This window comes from Numida meleagris, chromosome 5, assembly GCF_002078875.1.
Source record: "Numida meleagris isolate 19003 breed g44 Domestic line chromosome 5, NumMel1.0, whole genome shotgun sequence".
NCBI classification, from domain to species: domain Eukaryota; kingdom Metazoa; phylum Chordata; class Aves; order Galliformes; family Numididae; genus Numida; species Numida meleagris.
Window position 1 is genome coordinate 47321964 of NC_034413.1, and position 17585 is coordinate 47339548.

The following is a 17585-nucleotide window of genomic DNA, read 5'->3' on the forward strand; positions in this document are numbered from 1 at the left end:
CATAGAAATGAAAGTAAAAGAGGTGATATGCAAAGGAGGAAGATGTGATATTTTTTGACAGATATACAGGGGTCACGTTTACAGCCACAGAAGAAAAAAGAGGCACTTTTAAACATCTGATACTGAAAGAGGATATTGGAATTTGGGGAATTCAAATCAGAAGGGATGCCCAAGACTTTTGGCTTCAGTAAACCTGGCAACCTCTGCAATGTAGGCTCAAGATACTAGTAAAGACAGCACAGGCTTCCTCCTGGGGCTCCTAGGGGCTTGGCTGCTGGAAGTGAAGCGCAGCTAGACCATTGGTTTGTGCTGCACTGGAGACGTGCAAAAACAGGGATCAGTGTGCAGAGGCTGGAGCTGTACAACCCTTGGTTGACCCCTTGCAGCATATGTTGATTGCTGTTCAGTTATGATGACTGCAGTTCAGATGCTCATTTGACACTGAGATCCAAACATGGAGGATAGGGGAATGAAAAATTAAATCACTGTTCAGCAGGATGATATTTGCATTTGTATTAAGCCCTGTCTGCAAGGCAGAAAACCCTACTGATCTCTCACTGCCCTCCACGAGGGCCAGTTTCCAAGTTCAGAGCAGCAGCAGAGGGAGGATTCTCTTTACATCATACTGTAAACAGAATATAGACCCCAAAGGCAGGGTCAGGAAGAGCCAGGGCTGTCCTGGCATGTTATTCAGTGCCTGAGACCAGATGGAAAAAATTAGGATTGCTCTGTTTGTCATATATGCTAATCCACGTATGCAGAGCCAGACTTAAGGCTTAACTGGCTTGCTTCTCTGCAAACCATTTCTCTCAGTCCCTCACGGTGGTGGATAAAAGGTATTTACTGGTATCTCATCTCCAACAGGCTGCAATTGTATCACTACAGTGCTTTAAAATTGTGATAGTGTTCATTTTAACACAGGGCTTAGGCTTTTCCTGTCCCAGTTCACCTCATTTTTTTCATTATTTATTTAGGATGTTTCCCTGTATCTCCCTTTCTTTTTGGTCTGTCAATAGAACTGATATGTGTCCCACATGTTCCAGGTCTTACTTTCCAGTATCGCATCTTGGGAGCTATTGATACACCTTAAATATGGAGATTACAAAAGTGTTAGGGGAAGGAAAACAGATTATACCACATTTGCTTTAGAAAGTAATAATTTCCACTGACTAGCCTCAGGCCCACTGCATTTATTCAAGATTTAATTTACCATATCCACTTAATAATTTTAAAAGGAGATTGCAAAACATATAATAAAACTCTAAGGAACGTAGATCTAAAACAGATACATCTGCATGCAAAAATATACATACCTAGTTTAAATGAAGAGCGTTGACCCTGATTTATGTTTTCAGTGTACATGCGCAGTCTCGCCTTACATTTGCACTGGAAGATGTGATTTTTCACACCGCATTGCAATGTGAGCACTTGTTAATGTTTCATTACACAACAGGGATACTGTGGATAGTGTTGAGCCAGGCAAGACAAAGTTGTGCCCTAGCAGAGGGCTGTGCCTGCCTGCAGCTCCCTGCGAAGAGCATGAAGAGAAGTGGCAAGGCACTGGCATCCTGCTGCCAGTGCTAGCGAGGAGGGACAATTCAGGACTGTGCAGAGATTTGTGCGGGCCCTGCTTGGCTGCTTCCTCTCCACCCCTGTACATGCTCCTCACTGCCATGGCTGCAGTGCAAAGGCACAGGGAAGTGCAGTCTCAGAGCCTGCTGTGACTGAGACTGAGGTCCTGTACCAAGCTCTCAGCACTGCCTGCTGGCAGTGGGCATCTGGGCCTCTCCTGCCAGTTACCAAGGGCTGCACAGCTGGCCAAGCACAGTTCTGCTGGGAAGGCCTTGGGTGATGCCAATGCCAGCCGTGCAACCTGCAGTGTCACGCAGGGCCTCTTTGGCAGAGTTACACCCTGTTTGGGACAGCAAGAACCTGACTGCAGCACCTGCTAGGAGCATGGTTTGTGGTAATGTGACTCTGCATGAATGGCCTGAGGCCTGGTCAGCAAACTCAAATAAAACTTCCAATTTGGAAGTGCCAAAAGCTTTACTTGGGTTAAGACATCAAAGCAGGTTGTTGCCACACTTCCACATCTCTATTTTTGTCATCTTACCTCAAAGAGAGAAAGAATCTTCTCGTCTCAATTTGGAGGAAAGTAAATGTTGAACAATCCCAATTTTATTTCAAAGTGGAAATATGGATCTGTTTATCATTTAATTGTTTATTCAGTAATCTCTATAAAATACGTCTCATCTTCTCTGTATGAAAAAGGATCTTATGCTAAGACAACCCCAATTATAGTTTAGGATGCCTTGTTAATGTAAACATGCTTAATTAATGGATTGAAGCAGGCTTTTGTTGAAGACTTTACCCTACTCCAGTAGGGAGCATCCCTGAAGAAGGTACTTAGATAAAAAGTAACCTTTAGTCAGCACAAAGTTCAAAGTGCCTAGAGCAGTCCCTGCATGCAGCTGAGCAGATGGGGACCCTGGTCACAGTGGTAGGACCCGAGAACACTGTCACACCCAAAACATTGCTTGCTAATGGGAAAAAAGTTCAAGGGATCTTTAGTTGCTCATAACTGGACCCTGACTTTCAAAGGAGCTCTGGTACAACATAGGTGACAGAAGAAATGGATGAATTTTCATGAAGACTCAGCGAAGTGCCTTGTGGATAGAAACAAAAATTCACAAATGAGGGTAAAGCTCTCTAAATCTGACATTGGTGTCTTCTAATGCTCACCATATGACTTTGTGCTGTCTTGCTGTAAGGAAGCATAGGAACTGGGGCTTTTCATGATCTCAGCAAATCCTTCTCACAGTCCTACTTGTCTTGATTTTTTCTTCAGGTGGATCGGTTTCTCACTCTGTAGAGTAGCTCAGTTATGACTTCAAATGTTCTTTACAAACCTGAAATGAATAATCTAAGGACTCACATGCGGAATGCTTAGTAACATTCTTTCAATCTTGGTTTGCCCTGTGAGCCCACTTGTGCTATAGCCTAATTGCTTGGCTACCTTCTGGCTGACTTTTTCATCTCTTTCAAGTATTTGTCTCAAAGTTCAAACTGTGCTCTGGGCTCAGAGGGAAGGTTGGGGTTTTTTTGGGTTTTTTTGGTTTTTTTTTCATTTTTCCATATTTAACAGCAACAATGGTTTCTGAGGATTAGACATACAGGAATAGAAATTACAGGCTAAATCTAAGGCAGTGGTTGTTGGGAAAGGTCAGAAGTTCTGGTTCTGGTTCCCCCAACAGCTCAAAAAAACCCACACACATTAGGAGGAGACCAGTTCTGGCGCCCAGTGCTATCCTTCTCTCTTACCCACCGACAGCCCTCAACGCAAGTTACATCACATTTTCAGCCATCATGGAAAACAATCCTTTTTTTCTTTTTCTCCCTTTTTTATGTTCATTTTTATCTTTTATCTTTGAATAATATTGAAGTTTAGCCAATACTTGCTGTGGTGTAGGTATCCATGGTCAATAATAACAAACATGATGAGGAAATGACAGGCCGTCCTTCCATTTCCAAGAGCAGCTGACTGCCTAGAAGCACACAAGGACAGTGGTGTTCAGCTGGTGCATATCATGGCTGCCAGGAGCGATAGGCAGTGTAGTCTCGTGTTGGTGCATAGGATGGGTAGCCCTTGTTCTTTTGGTGAGGAGGATGCCGGGGGGTCATATTCATGTAGTCACTCTGACGGTACCTGTTCCTCTTGGATTTTTGCTGTGGGAGAAGGGGTGAGAGAAATGTGAAACCATTTCTGCAATTAGTCTGTCCTACCTGTGATGAACATTCTAAAAGGGGAAAAAAAGAAAGGGAAGAGAGCAGAGAGCTTTTGAGTGTTAATAAGATGTAAGAAATGTTAATAATGCATTTGATTTTTTCTTCTTTGAATTAACAAATCATCTCACCCAACCATCAAACACATCAGCTACTGGCAATCCTGGCCCTGGGTTGGTTCAGAGAAGCATACATATTTATAAGAAAGCCTCCAGTTTGAAAACAGTTAGAAAAGAACACACATTCTCATAAAATAATCTATAGAATCTACCCAACTTGAACGTAAGTCTCCAACTTATCTGCTGAGAGATCTAGTGTCAGTTCTCCAGGTGAAGGAATGCTGCAGACCAAGGATACAAACTGATCTCTCTCAACACAAGTTCTCAGCTATGGAACGACTCATCAGAAGCAATACAGTCTTGAGCAGTGAAGACTGACTTTATTTATTAGGAGGGAAAGGAAATTGGTTTAAATGGAAGAGAATAAGAGCACGGAAAAACATCCTAGGCTATATAGGTAGGTTGCTCTGAAAGTAATGTCTCCTGTTTATTTCCATGGAAATTACAACACATACAAATAGCACAATAGCACTATTTGATAGAGCAAATTTTCAGCTGCAAAATGCTATTTGTCAACACAGTCACCACTGTTAGCACTAGTGGAGGTGACACACTGCTTCACAGCTGCTATGATGATATTGTTGTTAGGAAAATGTTGCCCACACAGTTTATCTTTTATTGACCTGAAATGATGGAAGTCAGAAGGCATCAAAACTGGACTATACGGTGGGTGTGGCAGGGCAGTCCAGCTGAAATGGGAAATGTGCTCTACAGTCTTCAAACTGGTAAGGGTCCCGGTGTTATTGTGTTGCAAGAGAAAGATTGTCTTCTTCTCTGTCCTCCTGACCCTGGAAGTTCCAGTCTACAGCTTGGTCAGTGTCGTGATGCAGTGGTCAGAGTTGATGGTTTGTCTGGGTTCCAGGAAATCCAGACGATCACCTCTCTCCCATCCCAAAAGACACTGCACATCACTTTACCTGCTGAGAGCTGTGTCTTGAACTTTTTCTTCTATGGAAAATTCACGTCTCCACTCAATGGACTGCTATTTTGACTTCAGCTCATAGTGGTGTCATCATGTCTCATCACTGGTAGCGAAGTGATCCAGGAAGCTGCCACCTTCAGCCTCACACTGCCTCAATAGATCCTGACAAACTTGCAGAAGGTGTTATTTCTATTCCTATATGAGCATTTTTGGACCCACCTGGTGCAAACTTTGCAATATTCCAACATAGCCACCATTGTTTCCAATGCATTCAAGCTGATATTCAGTTCCGTACAGAGTTCCCTGATTGTAATCCACCAGTTTGTGCAGATGTGCTGATCTAGATGCTCTTCATTTTGTGGTGTGACAGCTGTCTATTGCTGTCCGAACATGGCTTGTCTTTCATGTCACTGTTTCTTCTGTTGAAACTCACCACCTCCCAGTGCTCACATCCACTGTTTGGTCTCCAAAAACATTCAGCAAGCATCAATGAATGTCAATGGATGCCATTTTTTTCCCCATGGAGGAGTTCAACGATACACCTTTGCTTCATACTCACTTCCATATCAGACACCATTTTGTCAGTCTGCCCCTCTGCTGACATCTGTCACATGGCAACAAAATGAAATGGAATACTGGTCGGAAGATTCAACCTCTACTGCCATACCACCAACATCCACCTCTAATGTTGTGGGCCAACATAATAAAATAGGAGGCATTACTTTTGGAGCAGCTCTTGTATATCATGGCTTGCCTACCACTTACAGTAGAAATGCACAGTGGGCACTCCTTCAAGGGGCAAAAGAACCAGAGCTGCTATTAATCTTTCATCTGTCCCATTAACCGAGCCTTAAAAATCTCATTTCCAATCTTGAATCCCTGCCTTATAGTGCCCTCGTGAGACATGGGAAGCATCCCTTTCAGGAACAAGAGTAGCAGAAGGCAGTGAAATAATTTGCGTATAATCATAGAGGAAATTTGTGGCTACAGCAGTGTATGAACCTGTGGTTCCTGCAGGCTGTGCATGAGGTTACTGTTCTTGCATAGATTAAGGCCTTCTTACAGGAACTAAGTAAAGTGCTTTCTTCTTTTTCCTTAATGCTGATTATACCTTTTCTTACAATCTCCTTTTAACTGAAATTTCCTACGTACATATACATATATATTATATGAATATATTGCATGTAGTACAATATGCATGTGATGCTGTGGAATAGGAGGAGGCTACTGTCAGAAATCTAACAGCTGTCCATGTAGAGTGAGGCAGTTAATTTCTATGAGACATTTAAAGCTATTTGATGTTAATGTTATGTTATATATATGCAAAGGGTTGAATGGAAATTATTTTCTACTTAAGCTATGCAGTGCAGTTGGTGTATTTAATCATTAGACAGAAAAGTTTTGTCTGTCTGTGTTTATCTCCATAATAAAATTTTTAATTCATTTATTAAAATGTAAGAGGTAATTTCACATGAGGGAAATATATTTTGCTAGCATGAGTGAGTTCTGGATTGTTCCAGGATGAAATACAGCTGCTTCTGGAGAGGAAAACAGTTTTCCTCCAGGGAAGATAGAACTGTAAGAAATAGCACATCTTTAGCTGCTTTCAGGAACTCGAGTAAAACAGACTTGCCTTGGCTGTCAAGTACCGTTTTTAGGATCTCATTTTAACATCTACAATGTCTTCTAGGCAGCTTTGTTTACATTCAACAGCACTCCAAGTGCATCCACACTCAGAGCACATGTTATCAGGAGAATAGCACCAGCAGCGATAACAGCAGGTAAAATTGATGCAGCAAGCAGCACGCATCACAGTGCAGCCTTGTCAGTCTTGCTGGGAGCAGACATCTTAGTAGTGCAGTGCATAGCTATTGGGTACCAAGCGAAAATAGCAGAGGGAAAATGGTTTCAGATCCTAAACGATGGATTGGAAGCTATAGTATCTCATCCAGGCACAGCCACTGTAGCGCAGCACTGTAACACCAGCAGCTGTTCGCTGTAATCCTCTCACAGCTCTCCCGTCGGTTTCTACAGTAAGGCACTAAGAGGGACCACTTAACCTGCGTGTGCATTTTCCTATGACAATGTCCAATTTGATTGTTTACCATTAGAAATATGCATGTACTGAACAAGTGTATTTTTGTGAAACAGTTAACAAAGCTCAGGCTTCAGCTAGCAGTGGGAGTGGTTTTCTGTGTACGTGCAGCATGTAGCCTGTCAGGGAAACTGCACCCTTTATACAGACTACTTTGTAATGTACTGAAAGACACAATTTAATGGTGGAGATACAAGGAGAGTCAGAGTGCAAGGAACAGAACTCTCTGTGGTCATAGTTCAAGTCTTTCCAGCGTGCAGCAGGAAGTGAGAAATCATCTCTGGGAGATGGTGATCCTAAGACTTGTGCTGGAAGGTGGCATTCTGCTGCCTCTGCATCACACTTTGTGCTCTCCCTACTCCAGCAGGGCTGTGTATTGAACCAAGCTGGACTAGATGTGTCCTGGGCCATGCAAATCTCCAGAGGGATTAGAAAGCAAAAAAATAAAGAACTGCAAGACTATCTCTGCTTTCTTAGGGTACCAAGGCACTGGTGCCCCTATTCTCTTGAAATCAAGCTGTCAGAAATAGTGTGTACAAGAGGAAATTGCTGCATGGGCACAAGACATCAATCTGGATGGTCTTGGGCCAACTGAGGGCTCCCTAAGGATTATTTTACTGTAGGCGAGCTCCTTCCATCAGAATAGTCTCAAAGGGGTGTGGCAGGAGTGCATGTAGGGAGATATTTCCCTGGCAGGGAGAACTCGTTGGAACTGGAGATGGACATTGCTTTAGGACTCTATTGAAGAGGGTGGCTGCCTGCCTGGAGAGCATCTGGTGTTTCAGCTTTCTTGGGGCATAGCACAGGTGTGCGTACATAGCTGGGGTGAAGAAGCACTGTGATCCTAATGTGAGGGATATCAGTGGAGTTGTGGTAACTGTGGAAAGAATAGTGTGATAGATGAAGAGCACATAGGGACAAAGAGCACATAAAGCAAAGGATAATAGTTTCTTACCCGGTAGATAATAAAGACTGCAGTTATGAGCATACTGTAGAAACTAAGAAGTCCTGTCACTGCCACCATAACCCAGTAAGAAGTTGCAGACTCAGGTTCTTGTGTTTGGATGGGTGTCTCTTTAAAAGAACAAAGAAAACTTTAAGCACTTCAAAGCTTATTTACTCCTTATTCCAACACACCATTTGTATTAATCTTATCATACACCTGCTTAAGATGTCTTTCTCAAGACATCAGGAGCAGGAATTTCATTTTAAGAGGCAAGCCACCTATTTTTTCTGCCTCAATCCACCGTGCAGGGAGTGTGTACAGGGAGGATACTGGCATACAGATTCTCAGCTTACCTCTCACATGAATGACAGTCCCATTGCTCTTCTCATTATAGACATATGGAGGTGGATACATGGCCTCAATTTTGCAGAAGTAGATGTCAGTTTGGCTGGCACTCATATTCCAAAGATTGAAGATTACTTTGTCCTTAGCACGAGACCCCTGACAGTTGAATTCTTTGTTTGAATTACTGTTAGTTTTGGTCATGTTCCATGAAATAAAGCAGACTTCAACTGCACTGTCTGTTCCTTTGTGCAGCGAAGCTCGAAATTCTTTCCCTGTTCCATTGTATGTGTAGTTGCAGACTAGAGTCGCCGTTTTGTTGGCCACAATGAGCAAAGGATGCTGAGACACTAGAATCTTGTTTTCTGGAAAGTAGGGAAGAAAAACACTTGTTTGCAAGATACAGTAAGAGACTTCAGAACCACACACCCTCCTGTGCAGCTTGTCTCCATGTCTCCTCTGCTTGCACTCCCTGCTAGGCAGTACGTAACACCATGCTGCAGAAGCAGTTTCTCACAGAAGCTCTCAATGCAGCAATCTCCTCTCTCTATATAAGTAATTACATCATCACCAGGGGAGACTGTGAGGTTGAGGGTGTTTTTCCATGGAGTCACAACACTATGAGAGAAAGTGGCCCATATGATTAAGATTCAAAGTCACGGGTCAGAAGGCTACTTTGTGTGTTAGTGTGTGTGCGTGTGTAAGGCCACCTTAGTCCATTCCTTCCTTAGCATGCAGATTGCCAGGGCATGAAAATGCATGGCATGAAAATGCTATGAATTAAATGCTCAGTTAAGTAATCAGATAAGAGAATATTATTCACACATTTGCTTTTTAATTCAAGGATAGACTTGAAATATTTGCAGGTGGAATATGATGAACTTTTTCAAGGATTTGGCCCTTGGGCAAGGAGCACGAAAAGCAAGAACTGCTATAATTTTAATTTTTCAAAAGTAATTTATCTAGCTAGCAGCTGTAGTAGATTCTTAATCACTCAAAGGAAATAGGCTGACTAATCTTACACTGTATTGGCACTTAGCACTTGGCCTGCAAAAAAGCATGTCACATGAAGATATAATTCAGTTTGGATTGACCAAACTGATACATAAACAGAAAGTGTTTTCTGACATGTAGAACTCTGTACTACTGTCTGCCAAACAATCAACCACTGCACAGACTGTGCAGAAAGACAGCTGCTTCCAGAAAATCCATCCTGTACAAATGAGGTTTTTCAAATGGTGACCTGTAAATAAGTGGAAGAGTTTTGGTTCTTAAGCTAGGAACTTGCCAGAAGCAAGGACAGCCCTTTTGTATATGAATGTCATCGCATATGCCTTCATGCAAGTTCAACTCACAGGAGGTCTTAGCAGCCTTTGATGCATCACAAAGAATTGCTGTGGTTGAGACAATGACAATTGTATGTCTCTCCAAAATCTGCTGTAAAACCTGCATTCATTCTACTTAATCCATGTGAGGATACTTTAAGAGGATAGTAAGAAAAATAGAGTGAGAAGGAGGCCAGATCCACAATGCCCAGGAAACAAAAGTTTCAAAGTATTTAATATTTAGGACTACATGGCTGCATTTAGTGTGCTCTTAGATGCACACGAAGAGGGACCACCCTGGCCTCTTGGGAGGACACTCCTTTGAGGTGAAGGGTACACAAGTTTATTTCCATGCTCTGTCTCGGGTCAAGAACTTAAGCATGCCTCCCTTAAGGCTGTTCAGAGCCTGAGCTTCTAGAGGGCTGCAGAAACACTAGCCTGGAAGAGGCCACTTAAGTCATATGGCCTAGCCATACGCTCTGCTTTCAAGAGACAGATAAAAATCAAAAGGCATATAAAACAAATGCATTCATACAATTGACATATTATTTACATAGATCCAGAAAATATCCACACCAAATACCACCAAGTATATCCACAGGTGCTGTGAAGCCACGTTTTCCATTTTGAAACTATTTCTTTTTGCATAGATTTCATTACAAGAGCTGTGAGTGAAGATGGGGAACTTACATGGTGGTCACAGCATTCACAAGGACATGGGAGATTCAGGTGTAACCCTTGCTCTGAATCAAAACAGAAGATGGACTTGAGTGTGGGTCTAACAAATTCTGAGTTAAAACCTTGGCTCCATCTGGTTATCCTAGACTCTTTCCCTTATTCTTCTGAAATGCATTTGTGGTTGTTAGAAATTTTCCTAACGAATTGCCATTCCACAGACAGTTCCCATTCTCACACCTCTCTGAAGCTGAAAAATTCCTAGCAGCTCTACTCATCCGTAAGCTGGTAAAAGAGTCCATAAGCCTGTTGCTCCTCAGCACCCCAAAAGGCTCCCAAAGAGAAGTACATGCTAGGTTTCCCTCAGCCACTTGTTAGCCTATTGGGAAGTTGAGCCAGAAGCCCTCTGCTAAGGTATACTCTGGCACAGTAATAATTGTAAGACATGAAATGCACAAGAATGGAACAGGGAGTGAACACACAGAGACGCGTGAGTTGGTCAGGACTAGTGGCAGGGTGTGGGCAGTAAAAACAAACCATGCCCAACAGGTTCTCCAAGAACCAGCCCAGCCCATGAAACTGCTGAAGCTGTTCATTTTCTCACCAAAAGTTGTGTTTACCAGCCCTTTCTTCTCATGAGAGCAGGAAGACATGAGACGGGGAATCTTTAGCAAAGAAGGAGTTTGCAGCCCAACCTCCTCATATCTCTGTTCAGTGTAGCTAACTTGACAGTTGCAGCAGAGCTTATCACAGCTCACAAATCTCATTGTTGCAGGGACCCCAAACACTGTGAAACTTTTTGTTTTGGTGAAGAGTGAGCATTTCCATTCTTTCCAGTACAAAAACCTCGAGATCTTGGAATCCCAGAGCAGGCTGGCAGTAACAGCTGACAAGGCTGGTTCCTACTGAAGGTGCTGCCTGTGGTGAGTTTTCACTGAAGCGAAGACATTTCAGCAAAATATTTCAGTTTCATTGAATCAGCATTTTCCAACAAAAGCTCTCACATAGGCCTGCCTATAAGGCATTCTAGTAAAAGGTGAGGTTTGCATTCTGCCTCTTTAGATGTGCTATTTGATCGTTTTTTTTTTTTTTTTTTTTTGGCCAGAAAATCAGTCTTTGGCCCAAGTGGGAAAGTACAAGTCTGCAGTGGAATTGTTCTTTGGTTAGAAAAGCAGAACTCAAAGCATCTCACTTGAGACAGAATTGTTCTGATTTTTACCCCACCAGTGTCCACCATTACCTAACCCTGGTTATTGAAGGAACTGAATACACCTTCAGAAGAGGTTTTTCTGTTTCATAGTTTATGTCCAAAATAGGCATCCTTGAAGAGATGGCTGAAGAAGCACTACAGCTCAGAAAAAAATACTTGCCTGTTTTTCACTGCAGGTACTTACAAATAAATACCTGTTTTTCACTGCAAGTATTTACAGAAGAACAGATGGATGTTTACCACATAGCGTGATCGGATCACTATGGCCAGAGGAAAGACACCACTGAAAACAGTGTCACTGAGAGACCACTTTCAGATGTTGTTTAGACTCTTCTGCAGAGCCCAGAGACTTGCCTTGAACTTTTGCTAGTCCGGATTCCTGATGTATAGTAGTACATAGCTTCAAATCGTGAGCTCCACTATTTAATTAAAGCTCTGGACTGTTTATGTCCCTGCCATGATATTTTGCTTATTGGCAACCAAACTCTTTGGATGTATCCACCAAAAAATAGTTTCCTTTACCTTACTTCTTGGCTTTCTGCCCCAGACTGTTTGCCTCACCATACCAGCTGAGTGTTAATGACCCTGCCCCACACTGTTGGTGCTGAGATAGCTAAACAGCAGGAAAAAGTTTATTTGTGGAGTGCTTCTAAGTGGTTTGATTAAGCCAAACTTAAAACAAATCTGCTTTTGCAAAGTGGCTCTACCATGTGAAATTTGCATTGATTGAAGGTGTTTTGTTTTCCATTTGTAGGACCTAATTAGCACCATGTGAACAGGACAGGGCTGGGGCAAGGCAGGCTCACCCCACAGGCATGTCAGGCCCTGCTGTCATCCCACATCTCCAAGCTCGCAGTTTTTTCAAATTGAATAAAGTCAGTCATGCCAAAATATATATTAGTTTTGTGGGGAAAACAAAGTAAGGCCAAACGTCCCTTACTTGATTTCTGATCTGAATAGGATTTGAGTGTATTCTTAGTAGGATCTGAACCAGTCTGAGCAAACTTGAGCTGAAGCTGCTTTTGCCTTCATAAAGACAGTTTATCTTGTGTCTCTTTGAGTTTATGAAAATAGTGAAACTCTGAAACATCCAGTATGTGTTTCCAATAGTGTATGTTTTCCCCTAAATAGGGTTATGACTGCTGTTTCCAGAGCTGTGTTCAGTCATACTATATAGTAAAAAATATCTATGTCTTGGCCTCACACAGCAAATGGCAGTTATGAAAATCATTGTCCAGTTTCAAAAGTCTGTAATGTCTAGAAATGTAAAAACATTTCAATCAGTGTGCACATGCTGCAAGCTTTCTCAAGATTGTAGGTTTTATAAGCAACAGTGTGCAAGATCTCTGTTAAGATTTTCAGTATGTTGTCATGCTCGTCATATCTTATAATCACAAGTGGGTGGTTTTTTGCATCATGAAAGAAGTCCAATCCACGTATATCATCTGAAAAACACTACCTCCCCAGTCACAGACCCCTGATGCAAACAAAGCTCCACTGAATTTTTTTTCTTTATTTTTTTTTGTCAAGAAAGTGAAATAAAGATGACAGAGTATGGAAACTAACTATTTTGAGGGTTTTTTTTTCCAGAACTTTCCATGAATCATTATCAGCTATTGGAAAAAAATATTCTGTTAAAAATATTTTGTACTCTCTTTTTCATGCCAATTGGCTTCAGGGTGCTATTTGCCAAAGCAAGGAATCTGGGATAAGTTGGAATTTCTGTGAGCACAGTAAAGAAATGGCCCACTTAAGTCCCTGGTGGGGGGATGGAAAGGAAAACCTGGAAGGAGCTTATTTAATCCAAAAGTGGAAAGACACACAGCTATGTTATAAGCAAAGCTGTTCTGTTTCTTCTGCTGCTGGTTTGTTGTTCAATTGCCTTTACGCCTTCCTAGGTGCAAGAGTCTTTCTCTGTTACTTCAGTTTTAGGTGACCCAGTGCTTTGTCTAAGTGTAGAGCCAGAGTGCTCCCCTTCTAATGTGACAGACTGGCTTTGTACTAACCTTTCCTCCGTTGGTGCAAATGCTGCACCAAGCACAGTGTTCTTGCTGAAATCAAACCCAGTTTGAGCACAGGCATTTCTCTTGTCTGTTTGTGATATTTTTGAGCCAGAATTTGTTGATGTCATCCTAATCTCAGCTAGCCTTGCATTCTGCAGGCTGGTAACCTTAGTGGGTTTGAGGCTGATTTTAGCACCCAGAGATTGATTTTAACACCAGCCAGGAGGTTATGCAAGCACTGAAAAGATGAGATCATTTGGGGTCTTCTGCAGTGGGAACATTCTTACATTACTTTATTTCATGAAATAAACAGATAGCCAAGTATTTTGCAGCCTCTCTGGCAGAGTGTAGCTACGTAGTTATTTAGCTGACAGAAAGCGGATGATGAGGGTGGAGAGGGACGGGCTTTGTAAACATCAGTTCTACTGAAAAGGGGGAAGAATCAATCCAATCTTGTAAGTCTCTTCCCAGCTTTACAGTTCCAGAATTCAAACTCAACTTGCCACACTCAGTGGTGCAGCCTAACAACAGCACAACAGGACAGATTTAGTTGTCTTCACTAGAACGAAGTACACTTTGTGGTTTGAGGAAGTTCTGCAGGGCTTTGACTTGCCCTAACATCGTCTGTGTAGCAAGGATCATTCATCTCAGGATCAAAATGAAAAGAAGAGGTGGAAAGGGACATGGAAATAGTTGGGAGCCCTGAAAAGTAAGCTAACTCATGCTTCTCTTTAAGCATTGAACAGTTTCAATGAAGCTGCTGGAGAAATTCAAGTTCTTAACACAAAGCAAGTGTATGGATGTCTAGAGAATCATGGCATAACCCCGGTGTCTGATAACCACACACTGTATTTTCTTGTAATTCAAAAGAGTTGTTTAGAAGATGTTCACACCTCACGGAAATGGTTTTAAAACTATTAACTTATCACTGCTACCTATTCCCCTCCTGGAATTATTGTCTTCTCAGACAACCCAGAGGCCCGCTGTGGAGGTAATTACGATATTGCAAGCAGAGAATTATGAAAATGCAAAAAGGACAAGGAAGAAAGAGCCTATCATCTCATAAAGAAATATAGATCAAGGCTTCATGCAAATCACAATGCCTTTCATGAGGAAAAGAATTACAGAAAAGTAACATGCAATTTAGGAAAAATGTAATGAATTTTATCTCTTGTATTAGGAAAAGCAGCTCTTTAAAGATATTCTATATGTGAAAGATTTGTACTGGAAAACAGATTTTTGTTCCTATCTGTAAATTCCTCACAAAGTACAAGACACTGATATTTGGAGGAGACCAAACAACAACAGTTTATAAGCTAATGATTTGAAAAATTGTCAAGATTATCCTAGCAAAACCCATCATCTCTTGCCTTGCTTTGCATTTTGATGTACTCCTTGGAAAGACTTAGTAGCTCTGAACACACTAACACTGCATCAGTGAAAGACAGCAGCCAGACAACAGAAGATTCAGAAAGATTTACTAAGACTCTGGATTTCTAAATCACAAATAGACATTTGTGTTGTCAAAAATATTTTCAGAAAAAAGCTACGTATCTAGTTACTATCAATGAACTACTAAATGATGCAAAAATCAGAAAGTCGGCAATTCCGATCCTCCCAACTTTGAGCTCAGTAAGCAGCTCTGCTGTTGTTCCTTTCACTTACTGATGCTGTGGGAGTTTGGGTGGGCTCAGCTCTGCAGCCCATTACACCGAGCTGACCCACGATGGAACATGGGGCTGACCACAGCAGGCTTGGAAGCGGTCCCAGAGGGCACAGGCACCAGCTCTGCTCAGATCCCCCCAGCAGATGCTGAAAGCCACAAAGCACAATCTGTGCAGCCTGGGGGAAGGTGCAATAAACTCCCTCTAAATAAGCATGCAGTTTCCAAATGCGTCTGAAGAGATGGCAGATTAAATAGATATCTCTTGAGTCTTGTCTTGGAGGGATACTCATGGAAGAAAAAAATCTGCCTCCTGGTTATACTGAGTTGATCCATAAGCAGTCTCAGCAGCATGCTTTGTCTCTTCCCTTAGATTCAAATACAACATAAATTCTGCAAAACTAGTTCAGATCTACACAAGACCGTCTCCCCTCTCCAATGATGCAAATGTTGAAAAATCGTGGAAATTATCACAACATTTTTTCTGTTACCTGTAACATCTGCAGCAGGGATGAGGCAGAGCACCACGAGGATCCCCAGCATGGTGATGATGGTGGGCCCACGGCCTTGTCCCCACCCTCCAGGCACTGCCGAGCCCCCCAGGGATTCGCGCCACCAGCGTCCCCACAGGGCAGGCTGCACCATCGCCAGCTCACACAGTTTCTCTCCTCCTCCCTGCGTGGCACATGATGTACAGCCGTGTGAAACCACCACTACAGCAATGTTCAAACAGGAAGTTCAGCTGTCACTGATGGCTTCAGCCTTGGGAAGCCTCCTCTGTGCCTCTGCAGCATTCAGTAATGCCTATAAGGCAGTGGAAGCCCGCCCTCTGAAATGTGGAGCCTTCTCTTTGTATTGCAAGATGTGTGCTTATGCTTGGGTCTTTGCAGGACTGCTTCCATCAGAGGGAGAAATGGACTTCCCTAGAGGTGAAATGCTCCTTTACCAAGAGCACGTACAGGAATACACTGTTCCCATCACCATGGAAAGCACAAACAGCAACTTCTGACTTCCTGCTGGCCAAGCTTGGCCCCTAAGGAAACTGCGTGCTCAGAGAGTTCCATCTCTCCTCTCTCCTAGGAGCAGAACTCTCCCTTTCTTGTTTTGCTGTCTTGCTCCTACCTGCTCCTAGGCCCAGGAGTGCCAGTGTATCATGCGAGAAGTGATCTTGGTTTGTGCATTTTCAGTTTTCTGCATCAGCTTGTCACCTACATGCAGACTAACCAGTGCAAGAAGTAGCTGATCTACCATACCTTTCCTTTTTGAAAAAAAATCCTGAGTTATAAATGAGTGTTTCTGTAATCCAGTTGGTATCTCAAGAAAGGCAGCATGCAGCAAGCACACTTCTCAATCAGTGCTTTCAACAGAGACCTATTATTTCAAGTATTTCTCTTGGCTTCACTGATATTCACTCAACTTTGCCCTGAAAGCTGCTGTTCCTAACCTCTGAGGTCTTTAAGCTGTGTCTTATTGGAAATTATCTGTATAATCTAAGAGCAGCTGTAGCTGGTATACCCATTTGCAGTCTAGGAATTTTAACAAGATTCTTAAGGTTTGCAATCAATGTAAATTTTCTGCAATATTGAAAGTCTTGGAATTCCCTTGTGCTTTAGAGAGAGAAAAAAAAAGTCACATTCTCTCTTGCCGAGCCCACTTCTGTGGTTTCTGGATAAATATCCTGAGTATACCTGCAGTTATTAATGAAAATGTCCTGGCTTAGCTTCAAGTGAGAATCCCCTAACACAGTTACAAAATTCCTTATCTTTTTGCTGAGCTGCCCACTTTTGGGGATGAAAAATGCTATTGTCATGTCTTCTGGCTTAGGTAACTGAACCTGCACAGTGTTTATAATGCCCGATGCATACTTCTACACCCTGGCAGTCAGATCCTTTCTGTAATTGGGATACAGATTGAAAATACACAGGGAGTATACTGTCACCTCATCACAGGGTTATCAGAGTATATATTGCATTGGGCAATACTTGATAGGGGGGAGTGAGCTAGAGCAATTCATTTTGCTGGCATATGTTGGCAAAGGGGCACCAAAGGAAACCCGACTATGGAAACATTTTAGTGTCTCTGCAGTTGTGTATGAAGAGACTCTGCTCTAGGAATACCACTAGCAAAATCTGAGAGGGGGCAGCATGGACTCCCTTCAGTGTGGCCACCCCTTCCATCCCTTATCACTCCTTAGGTGCCTCTTCCACAGCAAGGACAGAGCAAGGCTCCCACTGCAGAGACTGGACTGGTTGAATGGAGGTGAGGTAAGCAGGGCTACTGAGAAATTATCCACTGTGGCCCTAGAGACCAAGCCATAGTGTACCATTTCATTTTGTGCTGACACAGCAGTATCAATATTGCCCTTTCCAGAGCTTCTGGTACTTCAGTCTTCTTGGTTCCAATGGTTTCCCTCTGATCCCTGGAGCAAGGGATTTCCTTCCTTCCTTCCTTCCTTCCTTCCTTCCTTCCTTCCTTCCTTCCTTCCTTCCTTCCTTCCTTCCT

The 17585-nt window shown here is 42.6% G+C and overlaps 1 protein-coding gene across 1 annotated transcript; it reads right to left on the minus strand.

The window, feature by feature from the left end:
- CD28 (CD28 molecule) lies at window positions 1171–15987 on the minus strand. Its single transcript, XM_021397509.1, has 4 exons — window positions 15575–15987; window positions 8219–8572; window positions 7875–7993; window positions 1171–3726 (listed from the first exon to the last, which is right to left on the minus strand). Exons 1-4 carry the CDS (start codon window positions 15726–15728, stop codon window positions 3586–3588), a joined length of 768 nt encoding a protein of 255 aa, XP_021253184.1. The 5' UTR covers window positions 15729–15987; the 3' UTR covers window positions 1171–3585.